This window comes from Mesoplodon bidens (genome assembly GCF_964165515.1).
Source record: "Mesoplodon bidens genome assembly, chromosome: 19".
NCBI classification, from domain to species: Eukaryota; Metazoa; Chordata; class Mammalia; order Artiodactyla; family Ziphiidae; genus Mesoplodon; species Mesoplodon bidens.
The window spans coordinates 43,922,949-43,938,902 of NC_138179.1; the positions used below are offsets into that span (position 1 = coordinate 43,922,949).

Genomic DNA, 15,954 nt, shown 5'->3' on the forward strand with positions numbered 1-15,954 from the left:
CCCGCCCCCCGAGTTGTCAGCACTGAATGAAAGCAGACAGTGATACGAGCGCCACCAAGGGTAGAACATGAGGGAGGACTGGGCACTCCTGTTCCACCAGGATGCTCCCCTCGTCTCCTCTACCCTCACTGTCTGAGGGGGACAGAGGTGTCTCCAGCCACTCATGGTCAGCCAGGCAGCCCACTGTGCTGGCAAGGGTTCCATCTCCAGTGCCCCCATCCGAGTTCCTCACCCCCCACCTCAGCACAGCCTGTTAGCCACATTCCCACCTCCAAGGTGTTCTCGGCAAAGACTCCAGGTCCAGGGCCTCCATTTCAGAAAATCTAAGTTGGCGGGGAAAGTGGGAATGAAAAGGCCTTGCGGGGTGTCCCATGGGCCCACCCACACAGGGGCAAGGTACCACTGCTAGCGGGAGGGTGGCTGTGGGCAGGGGAGACCCAGATGCTGGGGCCCAGTGTGGCCCCAATCCCACCTTCCAGCCCCACAGGAGGGAGGAATGACCTAGAGAGGGCTGGGAGCAAAGTTAAGTCAATTTTTAACCAACGCAGCAAGATATTAGACATTCCCCGGTGTGCTGCCAGGGGGCTCCAGCACCCCTTCGGAGAGAGGCCTTTGAACCACCACAGCCCATACCCTCACTCCACATGGGGAAACTGAGGTGGGACAGGAGAGTGACATGCCCCAGGGCTCACAGCAAGGCCATGACTGCGGTCGCCAGAATGCAGAAGTCCAGGCCCCGCTGAAGTCTTGTGGCTGAGTGCCCTGTCAAGTGCATCCACAAGGTGACTAATAGTGGCAGCAAGCACTAGCACTGGGCAGCCACCCAGGAGGCAGGTGCTGACCTACCTCCACCTGAGGAAACTGATGCTTGCAGACTCAGCAACTTGCTCAATGCCACAAGTGCAGCAGTGGCCTGGCTGGACATCACCCCATCCTTAGTGGTCTAGGACACACTGGGTGGAGGGCATGTGTGCCTGTGTGCCCACTCAGCCTCTGGCCACAGGTCCCTGCACCCCAGGCAGGCCACGCCCACCCCCTTCCAGCCACAGACGGGGGGCTGCTTGGATGACCCAGCCCAGCAGGCACGCAAACCCTTGGCAGGATACCCCACAGGTCCCTGGGGAGCAAACAGGCCTGTGTGGTTACAGGAACTTGGCTCAGGGCCTGGCACCAGCCAGCACCCACTGGCAGCGAGCCGTGGCTGCTGCTTATTCATGAACCATCCTTCCTGCACCCCCATCCCTGGGGAATTCCCCCCAGGAAAAGACACCTCCCAGAGCCACCTGTGGGGCTGCTGGAGCCCCAGAATACTCTAACAGGAAAGGGTGTTCCCGAAATAAATTCCGGTTTGGCTTGTCTGCCAGGGCTATGTCCAGGTTTGAAGGTTGAGTGCACTTGGGGCGCTCTGAGCCCAGCAGCCACTCCTCCATCCGGACAGCAGAGGAGCCGCTCCCCAAGGACCCAGTGCCGCAGAGGGATGTGGGACGTGTTACCTTCCAGGGCCCCCATCTCTACCTCCCACTGCCCCCCAGGAGGCCCAAGCCCCCTGGTGGAGCCCAGGGATTAGACGGAACTTCTGGGCCTGGACCATGACCTTGGGTTTCCAGCCCTGTGTGGGCAGCCGAGACAGGGGCCTCACAGACCAAGTGACCAAGCCAATGCCACCCCGCCTTTATTCACTCGTCCTCAGGTTCCAGTCAGACACTTGGATTTGGAGGGCACAGGAAGAAAAAATTGCCCTGAAGACCCTCCCAACTCACTGCACAGGGCAGGACCCACTGGGCAGCCTCACCAGCTCAGGCCAGCCCCATGCCCCTTCCCAAGGGGGGGGCCAGGCCTGGCTGCCCAAGACCCTTGGAGGGGGCACCCAGCAGTGTCCCAGGCCCAGGCAGCTGGTGCCATCCTGAAGCTGACACAGGGAAGGAAGGGGCCAGGTTGGAGAGTGGGTGAGGGGTCAGACACTCCCTGTGTCCAGGCCAGAGACGCAGCAGGGGTTGGTGGGATCACCCTTGTCCCGCCTCCTGGCCACCTCAGGAGCTAACCCAGCCCAATCCCACCAGCACAAGAGACAACAAAGGCCCCCTCGTCTCCCTCCTGATCCTGGAAGTGGCCAGGAGTAGGGGGGTGGGGGCAGGGGAAGGTGAAGGGAGTCAGGGTCAAGGCCCTGGGGGGCAGGCAGGGCCAGGCAGCTCGAAAGAGCCACCTAGGCCCACAGGAGGGCAGGGGCTGGCAGGGCCCAAGCCCTCCTAGTGTCGGGGGTAGCTTGAGATCCCCCAAGAGGAAAGGAGGGGGCTCAGGGAGGAGGGGGCAGGCCTCGGCCATCAGTCATGTCCTGGTCCTGGGGTTTTCAGCCCACTGGGAGCAAGGCCCCCTCCCCCTCCCAGGAGGTGGGCCCACAGGAGAGGAGGAGGCCAGCAGTAGGCTGCACCCAGATCTCCCAGAGGCCAGGGGAGGGGCACCGGCGCGCCTTAGGACTTCTTGGCGTCCTGCGTGTTCCGGCGTTTCAGGTCGCTCAGGTCGATGGGCTTGAAGGCTGCCACGGGACAGAGCAGTCAGCGGTGGGCGCAGGTGGAGAGGCAGGGTCTGTCCCTCGTCCTGCCCGTGTCTCTGAAAGCCCTGGGACCCAGCCCACCCTGCCAAGCTGTCTTGGAAGCAGGAAGCAGGTGGGCCTTCCTGCCCCCAGCTCAACCCCCTGGCCGGCCCCTCCCTCCCAGGCCAGCCCCACTCACTCTTCAGGCTGGGGTTAGGGACCTTCTCCACATACTCCTCCACCAGGCCCCGCTCGCTGCCCGACATCTGGCTGCGCAGGTCCCGCTCCACGCCCTGCCAGGCTGCAGGAAGCAGGGGTGGTCAGGGGCTCTAGACCCCCAGGCCTGCAGCATCAGGCAGTCCGGCCCAGTCAGTGTCCAAGCTGGAGGACACCCTCTCCTGACCTTTCTCCCCCAATCAGAGTGGCCCCACAGGCCCCCTGCCCCCAACTCCCGCTTCACAGCCTTTGGCCCTCTGGCCTAGCCTGCTCTTGACTTGAAGTCCCCAACACATCCCCATTCCCTCGGGGAGCCCTGCCCAGACCATGCCCCTTTCAGCCTCATGGTACCATGACCAGAGCTGCAGTCACAGTGGCATATGAGACCCATTGGGGTACAGCACTTCCTCCAGGCAGGCCCCCCATCTTTCCCGCCTCCTCCATCCCCCACCTCCTGGCACAGATGTTGTGCACACATGCTCACACACCCCAGCCACACCACTTCCAGGATGCCCCAGGTTTCCCAGGGTGCACTGTCTTCCACGGCCCCCATCTCCCCGAGCAAACACCACTGGCTCCAAATACTGCCTCTTCTGGGGTGCTCCCTGTCAGGAACACCATAGTGCTGACCGCCTCCCGTGACCAGAGCTGGGTCCCCCCACCTGCCTGGGGCGGAGTGAGGGTACAGGGGCAGGAGGGGCTCAGGGGGCCTGGCTGGGGGCACCCCGTGTACCTTCGTAAATGAAGCGCACATTCTCCTCGTGGGCCGGGGTGAAGATCTCGCTGCTGTTGGGGGGAGAGCGGGGGCTGCTGTTCCTCTTGCCGTTGTAGACGACTCTGGAGACAGGGGAACTGGGGGAGCCCGGCCGGTGAGGAGGGGCTGGGGGCAGGCCCCTCCCACCTGGAGGCCACTCCACTGCCCAAGACCCACCTGGTCATCGCTGGGGCGTCTGGTCCTCACACTCCGCTGCCGGATCCCCTCGGCCTCTGGAAGGGAAGCCCACGACACAGGAATGGGACGGAGACCACCCGCTCCAGAAGGGCTCCAGAGATGGGAAGGCGGTGGGCTGCAACTGCCTCTTCCCTTTAGCCGTGGCCCCCCTGCCTTCAAGGAGACAGGGTCTAGCCACAATCCAGCTGCCTAAGGGTGCGGCAGGGTCAGCCAGATGGGGCTGGGCCAGCGACATGCACGAGTCAGAGCAGCATGAGCTCCGAGTGGCCCCGGCACTTGGACCACTGCTGCCTGGGAGCACCTTCCCCAGAGTCAGGCAGCTCTGTTGACATTCCCAGTTCAAGTCTCAGAACACCACTGCCGGCAGAGCGTGGGTCTATGGGGAAGGCCTGCGGTCGTCCCAGTGCCCTCACTGTCTGCAGGGCCTAGTGTGTCATTTCTGCTGAGCCTCAGTTTCCCATCTGTAAAATGGGGATGTGCTTCCCAATGGTGAGAAGCCCAGCAGAGCCTGTCCAGCTTCCTGGTCCCCGGGGTGTGACGGAAGGGCTGGGGGAGGGCTGTGAGCCTGGAGGAAGTCGCCAGGCCCAACCTAGTGACCGAGACTCTGGGGTGTGTGCTGTTTACAGCCTCTCTCTCAGCCCAGGGGACTGTACAGCCCTGGATGGGGGTCTATTTTTAGGCTCACTCTCAAACTGGCCAGTTGGACAATGTGCTCTCTCTGGCTGAGGACACACACCACAGGGTGAGGAGGCTGGCTGCACAGGGCCAGTCCCAGGCCTGGCCTTGCCCCAGAGCAGGGCAACCCCAGGTGCTGGGGGTGTGGGGGGAAGCCTGGGAAGGGCCTTTGAGCACAAGTGCCTCCCCCACCCACCCCTGGAGCCGAGGGGCCCCAGAATGGTTAGAGCATGTAGCCATAGCCCCTCCTGAAGGGCCAGGAGGATGAGACACGGTGGGTACTTCTTCTCGGGCTCCCCTGGCCTTTAAACACCCGCACAGGGGGACTTCCCTAGCAGTCCAGCGGTTAAGACACCGTGCTTCCATTGCAGGGGCCTCGGGTTCAATTCCTGGTCGGGGAACTAAGATCACACATGCCGCACAGCGCGGCCGGGGAAAAAAAAAAAAAAAAAAAACACTTGCACAGGTAAACACAGCCCACAGGTTAGGCAACAACAACAACAAAAAAGCATAAAGCCAGTTTCCTGGGGGGGGCACGTGGAACCCTGTGCCCTCCCAGGGGAGAGGCCCAGCTCCTCACAAAGTGACTTCTTTCCTGGACTCGGGGGATCTCGCTGCCCATGGTTCTCCTGCCCAGGCACCAGCCCCACGAACACCAGAGCACAGAGGGAAAGCCCTCTCTGGCCTGAGGGTGCCGTGGGGACACTCAAAGGGCTCAAGAACGCTCAAGTCCCAAGGGGCTGTGGGCAGCAGGATGGGGAGGAAGGTGCCTGGAGGACCAGCCAGCCCCTGACCACTCTAGGCTGGCCCCTCCTGCCCAGGCCCCCTCAGCCCTCCTGCAGTCTGTCCTCTCGGACCTGAGTGGCCACTTCTTCAGGGTACCTGCCTTCCCAGCCTTGCCCATCCCTGGGGCCTCTCCTTCTAGGGCAGCCTCGGCCTCTTCTGGTCACTGCCTCTGGGGGCTGCCTGGCCTTTATGGGCACATGCCTAGGGCCCCCTGCTCAGTCTCAGGCCTAACTCAGGTGCCAGACCCTCACGGCTCCCATCGCCCTGCCTGCACACATGCACGTGCACACATGGCTCTCGGGTTCTCTGGGCACCTACCTGCTCCCCTTGGTCACTGAAGTCCTGAGGCCTGTGCCCCGGACCCCTGGAGCATTCAGTCTCCACAGTGGACACCCACCCCTCGCTGCCCCCACTGGCTGGGCTTCCCGACCAGAGGCTAGTGTCCCCCATAAACCACAGAGCTGTGCACCTGTCACTGGGTGCCTGCCCATACAGATGTGCTACTTGAGTTACAAGGTTTCTGGTGCCCTGGACAGAGTGGCCGGGAAGCACCTCGGCCAGGTGCTGGACACCCTCTCACGTCCTTGGGACTTGAAGGACGAGTAAAATGACTCTTTAAAAAGGAGTCACCGTCTGCCTCCTCTCGATGGGGGAGGTCACACCTAACCAGGTCCATCTTTAATGGCCTGTGTCCTACCAACTGGCCTTCCTAGATGTGAGGAACCCCCGAGTCCTCCGTCTTCTCCCAGCAGCTCAGCCTCCTTCCAGGGGCCTTTCTCCTCAGAACCTTGTGCTGGCCCTGCCCTGCCCCCACTGAGATCCTGCCACCTGGCGGGACGCAGGGACACCAAGGCTTCTCCTGAGTGTACCAGCAGCTTCCCAAGAGGCCAGGTCCCTGCTGCTCCCCTGAAGACAGAGGGACAGTGAGCTGCGCTCGCTCACCTTCATCACCTCCTGGGGCTCCTCCAGGGAGCTGGGCCCCCATGCTGATCCCAAAGGAAATTTCCATGAAAAACCTAACAAATATGCACGCCCCATGACAGCTATTCTAGTCCTAGGTGTGTATCCAAGGGAAAGGGCCACGTGGCCACTGAGAGGTGCACCGGAGTGACCAGAGAAGCAGTACTTGTCAGCGCCCAGAGGGAAGAGCCACTGAAAGGGACCAATATACACGGGGCCTGTTTCCACTACAGAAGGTGACAGCCTCGAGCACGAGCCACAGCAACAGTGGGCCAATCATACCACTGATGTTAAAAGACAGAAGCCTGGGGACACACGGCTGCTCCAGCAGAGAGGGCCGAGCCGCAAAGGCATGGATGGGGGAGGGAGAACAAGGTCAGGGAAGAGATGACCAAGGGGGCAGCTGGACTCAGGAAGACCTGGACGAAGAGGTGACCGCTGGACCAGCATGACAAAATCTCCATCGACCTAGCACAAAGGGTCTCAGTGGAGCGAGGGGAGGAAGTGGGACCATCAGCCAAGACTGCCTGTCCCTGGCTGCGAAGGGAGGTGCGAGGCCTGGGCTGACAGTGGCGTGTGGGGTGAAGTGGAGGGAAACCCGAGCACGTTTACTGCCCAGGGAAAGTGCTGAGCAGGGCCACTACAGAGGCCGGTGTGGAGGGGCCAGGTGACCAGCAGGCTGGGGAGAATGGCATGCCTGGAAAAGTGCCAGGGACACCTAAAAAGGCCGAGCAGGTCACAAGAGTCCCACTGAGGTTGGAGCCTCAAGTCCATCTGGCCAGCAGGGAGGGAGCATCCACTTCCGCAAACATCTCCCTCCTTTTGTTTTCTTTCCGACTTTTGCTCACAGTGATTATCAGGCACAATTATTTCCTCAAGACTGGAACTCAAAACCTCATCACATTTCCTATATCCCATCAACTCTGAGAAACTTTTTTCCTATTTTAATAGCTTTGAAATTGGGCTGCATCTGGCAATCGCCAGCACAAAGGTTAGCAGCATTTTTCCATTCTCAGCGGACCACGGAGGCCCAGCTCACACCACTGAGGTCCTAGATCTGATGATGCAACGAGTCTCCCCTCGGCCCACAGATCTCAAGCCTCCACCCATGTGCTCTTCAGTTACTTCTTCCCATTCCCACCCACCCCTGGTCCAACATCCACTGCTCACCCTCCAACCTCTGTGTCGGGACAGTATCTTGCACTATTCTCCATCCCCAGTACATGTCATGCCAGCACGATTTTCCCAAGACCCACCCTGCCAAGTCACTCCCCACCCGGACACTACCAGGGTCTTCTACTGCCATCAAGCCCTCAGTCTGGCCACAATCTATCTCATCAGATGTCACCAGCTACTGGGCCGCCCCCTCAAACGGCCTGTGCCTCAGAGCCACCTCTGCTGCTGCCGGCGCCACGGAGAACCATACACTGCCCCCGAGTGGGCTCTGCAGGTCTTGACTGTTGTCCACGGCTGACTAGCCCATAGCGGCCAGCGGGCCGCATGCTCGGCACCTGGCAGGGTCCAGAAACACCCTGTGAGTGGCGGTTGTCCATCCCTGCTCTGTTGCCCCTGGGCAAGTCTCTTCCCTCTATGGGCCTCAGAATCCCCATCTGAGCCAAAACATTCCCCAAGAATGTTCACCAGGCCTTCCTGCTCAACAGGGACCCAAGTATAGCCACATGAAGCCACCATCTCAAACGAGGTCTCCGTGGCTGCTTATCCAATACGATGGTGGACAGGGCAATCAGAAGGAATGTATTGTCCAGCTGGGCACTTCTGAGAGTAAAAGGGCTGCTGTTGATTACGAAGCGTGAGCCAGGATAGCCCTGGGCAAACTGAATGCAGAGACAGCCCACTCAGGCATGGCGGAGACCCACAAGCATACAGCACACTGTGACGGCAGCAGCACCGCCGGCCACGGCAAACATTTGGCAAAAGGGCCAATTGTAGGGTGGCCGCTGCACTGAGCCAGGTAGAACCCCGATAACCCCCATTCTGGAGGCCTGACAGGTGAAGCAACCTTCCACCCAGCAGAATGGGGTCTGGACCCCAAGGGCCTCCCAACCTCTGGGCCTCCAGGGCCACAGCAGTCAGGGCTAGGTCAAGATGGCTCAGCTGGCTTGAGCACCCGAGAGCCTGCCCCCATCCCTGCCTGTACTCCTGGCAGGTCCCTGACCCCTGGCACCGATGTGGTTCTGCTCAGAGACAGGGAGGGAGTCCTCCTGGATGGATCTATGTAGCACCTTGCTCTTCCATGGGAACAAAGGGCTTCAGAGACCTCCTGGGAGGAGGCATGGGGGGAGGGGGTGCCAAAGCCCAGTCTCCAGGCCCCCAGTCTTGAACTCTTTCCCCACACACAGCCATCTGCCTAAGGACTGGGCGAGATGACACTCTGTGGTCTGGGAAAGTGACAGTGGATATTCTGGAGTTAGAATCAATGATGCAATTGCAGCCACTCTGTGTTCCTTTAGAATTTTTGATAGGTACTCAAATTTTCTTAGACTCCACTTCTCCTTTATATTCGGTGTCTTTGGGGCTCTCAACAGCCCAGTTTCTACCAATGAGACTTCTAGAAAACAATCTACCGCCCAAGCAAGTGCCAGCAAAACACTGTCGTATTAGATGCTAAATGGGCCTGGCAGTCTCTTGAAGTCCCCCAGGCAAAGCCTCTAAGCACTGCACCACCCCTCCCCCACCTTCCTGGGTGTCAACAGCAGCTCCCCTCCCGAGCAACAAACCCCAGTGTGTGAACCCCCCTCCCTCCTCACGTGGAAATATCGCTAGCCCTTCCACTCACCCCAAATCAAGCCTCCTCCTTCAGGACTCAGCTCCTGCCCCCTTCCCTCCCCACCTGCACTCCTCTCTAAAAGCTCTGGACACTCCCCACTGACATCTCAGGGCCTTTGCTCAAAATGTCCTGTCTACCCAAAACTATCGCGCTGGTCCCTGGGGGCCCGGCTAACGACCACCTTCTCTGGGAAGTCTCCCTGGGACAGGTCGGGGACATGACTTGTGCGCCTCCACGTTACCTGAAGTTTCTCACAACCTGGGCTGCTTCTGTAATTGGAAATCTGATGTCTGCGGCCTCCCCGCTGCGGCTCCCGCCCACCCCGACAGCCCCCGGGGCCCGGTGAGCTCCCCGACGGCGGGCAGCCTCTTACCCCCTTCCCACCCCGCACCCGGCACCGCCCCGCCTGGCTCAGAGGCCAGGAGCTTGGGACAGGCTGGACGGCGGCGGAAGGCGAACCGCGGGAGGCCGGCCGGCCGCGCTCAGGGGTCAGGAAGCATCATCAGGGCTGCTCCCCGGATGACGGGGCGGCTGCAGCTTCAGGGACGGAAAAGGGCGGCCCGCTGCCCCCTCTGAGCACCGTGCCCGGCGGGCCCTCCCCGCCCCGCCCCGCCGCGCCCCTGCCTATCCTCCGCCGCGGCGGGCCGGGCGCCCCACGACCCCGCCCGGGGCCCTCCCCTCGCGGCCGCCGCGTCAGGGCGGGTCCCGGCCGCGCCCGCCCCGCCCCCGCCCCCGCCGCCCTCGCCCCCGCCCCCGCCGCCACCGCCTCACCTCGCCCTCTCGGCCGCCGCTACAGCTGCCAGGGGCCCGGCCGGAAGTGACGCGCGCGCCGCGCACGCGCACGCGCACGCGCGAGGGCGCCGGCCACGTGACCGCCGGCGCGCAGGGTAGGGGCGGAGACTGAGGGCTGAGGGGCTTCTGTCCGTGGGATTTGTGGAGTTGGCGGGGGCCGGGGGGTGGAGGTGACGGGCTCTCGAGGCAGCGGGGTTCTGGGGGGTCCGGGCCGGCGGGGTCGGGGTCCTGGGACAGACAGGGCCGGGGAGCAGCGGGGTCGACGAACTGCAGGGACTGGCGGTCGGGAGCCGCGGGGCTCTGGCTGCTTGCTCCGGCACTGCCGGACCCCTAGACCAGAGTGGAGGGCGGGGTCCGCTGACCACCGGAGCAGCCGGAGCCGAAGGACTGGGACGGGCCGGTCCCCAGTAATCAGGCCATCACCACGGGCTTGGGAATCAGGTTTATTGAAAAAGTAGAAAGTGTCGCAATAAAAAATTCACCTGGAGGAAAAGCCAGGCCGGGGTCGGGGGGCGAGGGTTGTGCCCAAGTATGGGGTCCTGGCCAGCCTGGGCGGCCCCCAGCCCGGCTGGTGGGGCACTCCTGGCACTTGGGGGAGGTGGGCACCTGACGTCTCCAGGGAAGGCTAGAGCCCTAGGAGGGCGGGGCTGGGCTCAGTCCATCTTAGTCCCTTTGAATAACTCCACCAGGTCCTTGAAGTCAGGGTCAATGAGGTCCGAGGGCAGATCACCATCGTCGTTGGCTGCTTCTCTGTCTGCCCCCAGGGAAATGAGGTACCTGGGGTGCAAAGGGCATCCCTGGTTAAGGAAGGGAGGTGGCCTGCAGGATGCTCACCCCTGCCCCAGGGTAGCAGGCTGGGGTTCTGAGGTCCACCTGTTTTTTATTTTTCCAGGTGAGGTGAGGAGGAAGAAACCAGACCCTTTGGAAACTATGGCTGACTTTTGCAGTTTTCTCTTGGGAGGGCAACAGGGCAGAAAGGAGATTGCAGAAGCCCTTAGGGTTCTTAGCTACACCAGCAGGGCCACCTTTTGGGGGACCACATCCTGGAGGCCACCCTCTCACCTGGCTATGTCAGGGTACCCATCGCTGCAAGCGATGTGCAGGGGTGTCCAGCCTGTCTCATCTCGCTGATGAATGTCCGCCCCGTATTTGACTAGCAGCTTCACGCACTCCAGGTTTCCAGAAAGCACTGCTTCGTGGAGGGCAGCCAGACCTGAACAGGACAGGAGGGGTCAAGGCTCAGGCTTTCCCCTGCCGCCCCACAGACCCTCACTGGCCCCACAGGCACTCACCTGAGGGGTAGATGGTGTCCAGGGAGACTTTCCGAGCCCGGATGAAGCGCCCCACCTGCTCCAGGTCGCCCTGGCGGATGTGGTCCAAGAACAGGACATCGTTAGGGAAGTGCACACTGCGATCAGCCAGTAGCCTCCGGCGCCGCTGCCTCGGGCTGTAGCGGGCATAGCGGGCTGTTCTGCTGGGCATCCTGGCAGCTATGGTGTGGGCCACCCCTGTGGGGACCCTACTGCTTGGGGGAGGAAGGTGCCCAGACCAGAGTGGCGTGCAGGCTCTTCTGGCTGATGATAACCTCCAGCACAGCCACCTCAGTGCTCTCCGTGCTCCCGCTGGTCAGGGCACCTCCTGCTTATATAGGGCCCGCAGAGCTATATAAAGCTGCGCAGTCATGCTTACACCCGAGGGGCTGAAACTGAGCCGCTCCAGCCGTGCCCTCGGGATCATGTTTAGTGGTTCATCTTTCAGCCCACCTGTCACTGTTCCTGGCCAAAGGGGTCAGATCCTTCCTGGCCACTGCTCCCTGTCCCTCAGCTGGACCTCGAAGGTGCCTGACAGAGGGCAGGAGAGGCGCTAGAAGGGCAGGGCCCATAAGGAAGGCAAACAGGTACCAAGGTCAGGGTCTCCTACAGTCCCGGGAACTTGGGGAGAAGGGCATGATGCGCGGTGAGCACAGCTGCCTCTGCCTCCTGGGAAGGCAAGGGGGCCACCCACACCTGAGGCAGCACAGGACAGGGTCCTGCTGTGGAGAAGGCCCATCCCTACCCATCTCCCTGTCACTTGTCACCTTCCATCATGGCTCGTATCACTCTCAGGGCAGTTTTCCCAAACGTGGGCTTCAGTGGCACTGCCCTTCTGCTTGGAAACCTCCCAGATTAGAATCTAAATGCCTCAGCTCCCACTCAACCCATCCGACCTTACTTTGCGACCCCCCCCAGCCCCCTCCACCCCCAGGTCCTCATTCCCCTCCTTCCCATTCCCCTCCATTCCTCCTGGTTCCAGGCTCCTGCTGCTTCCTGCCAAGAACACAGGTGCTCACACTTAACATGGTATCTAGTCTGCTACCCAAGGACCGTGACGCCATAGCTGTCACGTCCTGGGCGGTGTGTGCCCTCTGCACCTGACCTAGAGCATACTTACCTGTAGGAGTACAACCAGTGGAATTGTGAGATATCCCAGCAGGCTGGGCCAGCACTGGCTGCCTTCAGTGCGGTGGCCAAGGTCTGAGGTGGAGCTTAGGCTTCAGTGCGAGACAGGAGCCAATGGACGGACGCGCACAGGGGACACGCCCTGGGAGCACAGCTGGGCCTGTGGGGTCCACACAGTCCCTGCAGCATCTGAAGCTGGCTGTATTGCTCTTCCAGGGCTGCTGTAACGAAATACCAGACTGTGGATCTCAAACAACAGTTCTGGAGATCAAGATCAAGGTGCTGGCAGGGCTGTTTCCTTCCCAGGGAGAATTTGCTCCAGGCCAATCTCCTGGCTTCTGGTGGCAAGTCCTTGATGTTCACTGGCCTGTAGCCGTATCACCCATCTCCACCTTCGTGTTCACACGGTGCTGTCCCTGAGTAGGTGTCTGTGTCCAAATTTCCCCTTTTAATAAGGAGATCAGCCATTGGATTAGGGCCCACGCTACTCTAGTATGACCTCATCTTAAGCAGTTATATCTGCAACAACTCCACTTCCAAATAAGGTCACACGCTGGGGTATTGGGAGTTAACACTTCAAAACACGAATATTGAGGGGTGCGGTTCGGCCCCTAACATTGGCAAGATCCTCCGGGCAGTCACTGAAGGCCTGGATGCTGACAGATCCACGGTTAGTCAGCGCTCTGCACGGGGCGGGGGGCGGGGGGGGGCAGGGACTTGGGCACCGGAAGTCCTTGTATCACCAGGCTGATCTTGATCCAACAAAATCAAATCAACAAATGCATCAGCACCCTAGGTGCAAAGCCTTGGGCCAAATGCTACAGAGGATAGGCCACTGCCCACAGTGGGCTCCCTGCCCTGACAGGGTTTCTGTGCCTGCCTTGTTGCCACTAATGTTCCATGGGAAACTCCACCCGACTCAGGCCCTGCAGGGGCCCCGAGGGAGGGGTGGTTCCCAGTGCTCCTGCATTTCGGGCTCAGAGTATGGTGCTAGGTGGTCCTAACTCTTGGTCACTTAGGAGGAACTGGGTACAGTTTCTTCCGGCTTGTTTACACGAAGCCCAGAGACAAAGTCCTATGCTGTACACAGAGACAGAACTTTCCTTTGATGTGAAGATTGCCTTTTCTGATGTTGTGGAAAGTTCTGTCTGCCTGCCCCGCTCAGAGGATCAAATGAAAGAACTCCGATGAAGCTGCCACCAACAGCATGGTTTTTCCCACCAGTGACAGGCCTTAGGCCAGGCGGGGCAAACCATCAGGGTGGGTCTGTTGGCGACCCCAAGAGCGACCCTCCCGCTCTATCCTGCTAGAGGCAAGCTGAGAGAGCTCAGGATCTCGGCTTTGGGGTTTCTGTTTGGATATTTGGATCAAAGAAGGGAGAGATGCCTGAAAGTCATTCTGTTCAGGACCTGGGCAGCACGTCCTCAAAGCCATGGACACGGCCTACAGCAACTCACTTAGAAGCCTTTTGGCAGAAGCCAGCCGTGAGCAGTCTAACCTGCTCTTCACACAACCTCACCAGCACCAAACCTGTATTTACACAGCTTTGCCCCTGAGCCTCTGCCCGTGTGAACTTCTCAAGTGACCTGGTCTGCACAACTTTAAGGTTCTGCCTTCTGGAGAACTAAAGCAAGTGAAACATTGAGGGCAAAACTCTTACTTTGAGGGCTTCCCTGGTGGCGCAGTGGTTGAGAATCTGCCTGCCAATGCAGGGGACACGGGTTTGAACCCTGGCCGGGGAAAATCCCACATGGCGCAGAGCAACTAAGCCCGTGTACCACAGCTACTGAGCCTGCGCGTCTGGAGCCTGTGCTCCGCAACAAGAGAAGGCCGCTGCGACGGTGAGAGGCCCGCGCACCGCGATGAAGAGTGGCCCCCGCTCACCGCAACTAGAGAAAGCCCTCGCACAGAAACGAACACCCAACACAGCCAAAAATAAATAAATAAATTCATTTAAAAAAAAAAAAAAACAATATCTTTAAAAAAAAAAACACCTCTTACTTTGAAAAGTCCGAGGAAACTCAACTAGCAAAGCTTTGCATTTAGCAGAAAACAAGCCAGGGTCCCGGAGAGGAGTCTGTGCAGGGCCCACTCAGCTGCCTCCTGGCAGGTGCAGAAGCCAGACCTCGAGGGTCCAGTACACAGGCCCAGCAGTTGCTTTTTAGTTCCAGGCCAACAGCTTCCTACCAGCTGGACAGAGGAAGAGAGAGATTGGGACACCCCAGGCTGTTAAGCCTTGACTGCCTACCCCATAGCCTGCAAAGTTACTTCGCTAATCCACCAGCGCTGCCGGGTTTGGGACTCCAACCACCACGTCCCAGCAAACCCAGACCCAGGAATGTGCTAATCAGCTGCCTGGGCAAAAGGGGAAAGGTATCGGTGACTCACTCCCCCTCCCAGGAGCACATGACGGCCCTGTTCTGGGCAGCGACACCTGGTCCCAAGCTTTCTATGCAGAGGGCCAGGCTCCACATAGCTGGTCTGCAGGGTCACCCACGCCTGTCACAGGGCATAGCCCACCCCTCGCAGCTGTGACTCCTGACAGCCCTGCTCTCAGCCCACCCTGGGTTCCCTCCTCTGGAAACCACACGCATAGCCCTGGGGAACCCGCTCACGTTTAGGAAGGCAGAGCTAACATCTCCCCAGCGATCTCCCACAGAAGCTCCAAGTGCCCGAGCTCACTCTTTCACGGATACACGTCTCATTGTGTCAGCACAGCCGAGGCACAACACACACAGACCCTGGAGCAGCCCTGGCACAGACCACCTGAGAACCAGGGAAGGGAGTCCAGCTATGGGCTGAGCTGGGGAGCTGTACCTGGATGCCAGAGTATGTGTTCTCCCTGGACACCAGCTGTATACCACATGCCCAGGTGAGAGGCAGGAGCAGTCCTGGGGTTTGTGAGGGCAAGAGCAGACACCTGGGCCTCTGGCTGGAGCGTGGCTGTGGTCATGGGGGAAATGACACACCCACCTCCTCATGGGCTGAGACCACCAAGGGAACCGTATTCACAGCAAGTCTCATGGTCACGTCTGCTGGACCTGCCCCTGCCACCTCCAAGGTCCCAGGAGCATCAGAGCTGGGGGCTGGGAATCAGGTAATGCATGCACACTTCCTATTCCAGGCAGCCAAGTTGGAAGGACTGCTGGAGCACGTGGAGTGACAGGCCGGGCTCCTCGGAGACCTAGCCACATTTGGTCTGTCCTTGACCTCCCAAAGTGGACTGGATCTCCACCTGTTTCCTCCGATAACGTCATCAACAGCCCTGCTGTCCTACCTGTGGCTACAGATGTGTGCACAGAGCAACAGACGGGAAGCCCCGGGCTGGGCAGGGCTGTCCTGGCTGGGGATGGCCACCCACCTGAGCCCGGCTGGCCCCCTGTGGGTCTCCCACTCGGAGCTCTCCCCAAGGCCCAAGAGGTGTCACCAATCCAGGCTCAGGTGCCATCAGCCCAGCACTGCAGCCAGGCTGGCAGCTTTTGAGTTTGTGGGGAAAAAAAATCAATCGAAATACTCTTCCCTATGTAAACTATGAGTAAGCAGAGGTTCTAGAAGTCAAATTACATTTTAAAAACTAGAGATTTGCTACGTTAACTCCAGATTCTTTTTTACATGACGGTTTGGTGATGAGCACAGCATTCTTGAAGTCTGAACGCCCCTGATTTCTCATCAGAAGCTGCAGTGGTTCCAGGCAGTGGTGGGGAGGGGCCGCTCCCCACCCTATAGGGTTAAGGTTAGAGCCACGCATCCCTGCCCACATGTCCTGACATGACACATGGGCAGAATCCATGTTGTGACCACTGGATGCCCAGAGCGG

At 60.1% G+C, this 15,954-nt stretch overlaps 2 protein-coding genes across 6 annotated transcripts; both read right to left on the reverse strand.

Moving 5' to 3' along the window:
• Positions 1-1,650: 1,650 nt before the first annotated feature.
• MCRIP1 (MAPK regulated corepressor interacting protein 1) lies at positions 1,651-9,731 on the reverse strand. 5 transcript variants are annotated; one of them, XM_081219954.1, is made up of 5 exons: positions 9,679-9,731; positions 3,678-3,733; positions 3,480-3,598; positions 2,730-2,831; positions 1,651-2,533 (listed from the first exon to the last, which is right to left on the reverse strand). In XM_081219954.1, the coding sequence occupies exons 2-5, from the start codon at positions 3,683-3,685 to the stop codon at positions 2,469-2,471; spliced, it is 294 nt and encodes a 97-aa protein (XP_081076080.1). In that variant the 5' UTR covers positions 3,686-3,733; positions 9,679-9,731; the 3' UTR covers positions 1,651-2,468. The 5 variants fall into 5 exon arrangements, with proteins under 5 accessions (XP_081076080.1, XP_081076083.1, XP_081076081.1 ...); XM_081219957.1 differs by lacking the exon at positions 9,679-9,731 and adding an exon at positions 9,367-9,511; XM_081219955.1 differs by lacking the exon at positions 9,679-9,731 and adding an exon at positions 9,281-9,511.
• Positions 9,732-10,145: 414 nt separating this feature from the next.
• On the reverse strand, positions 10,146-11,181 carry PPP1R27 (protein phosphatase 1 regulatory subunit 27; the record flags this gene model as incomplete). The annotated part of the gene is made up of 3 exons (XM_081219951.1): positions 10,146-10,476; positions 10,762-10,912; positions 10,992-11,181. 3 exons carry the CDS (start codon positions 11,179-11,181, stop codon positions 10,353-10,355), a joined length of 465 nt encoding a protein of 154 aa, XP_081076077.1. The 3' UTR covers positions 10,146-10,352.
• Between the last annotated feature and the right edge of the window lie 4,773 nt (positions 11,182-15,954).

Coding starts and splice junctions, on each gene's coding strand:
- MCRIP1 (XM_081219954.1), bottom strand. Junction 2,832..3,479: donor TGTGCGCTTCATTTACGAAG/GTACACGGGGTG, acceptor TGCTTCCTGCAG/CCTGGCAGGGCGTGGAGCGG. Junction 2,534..2,729: donor CCCTAACCCCAGCCTGAAGA/GTGAGTGGGGCT, acceptor GTCCCGTGGCAG/CCTTCAAGCCCATCGACCTG.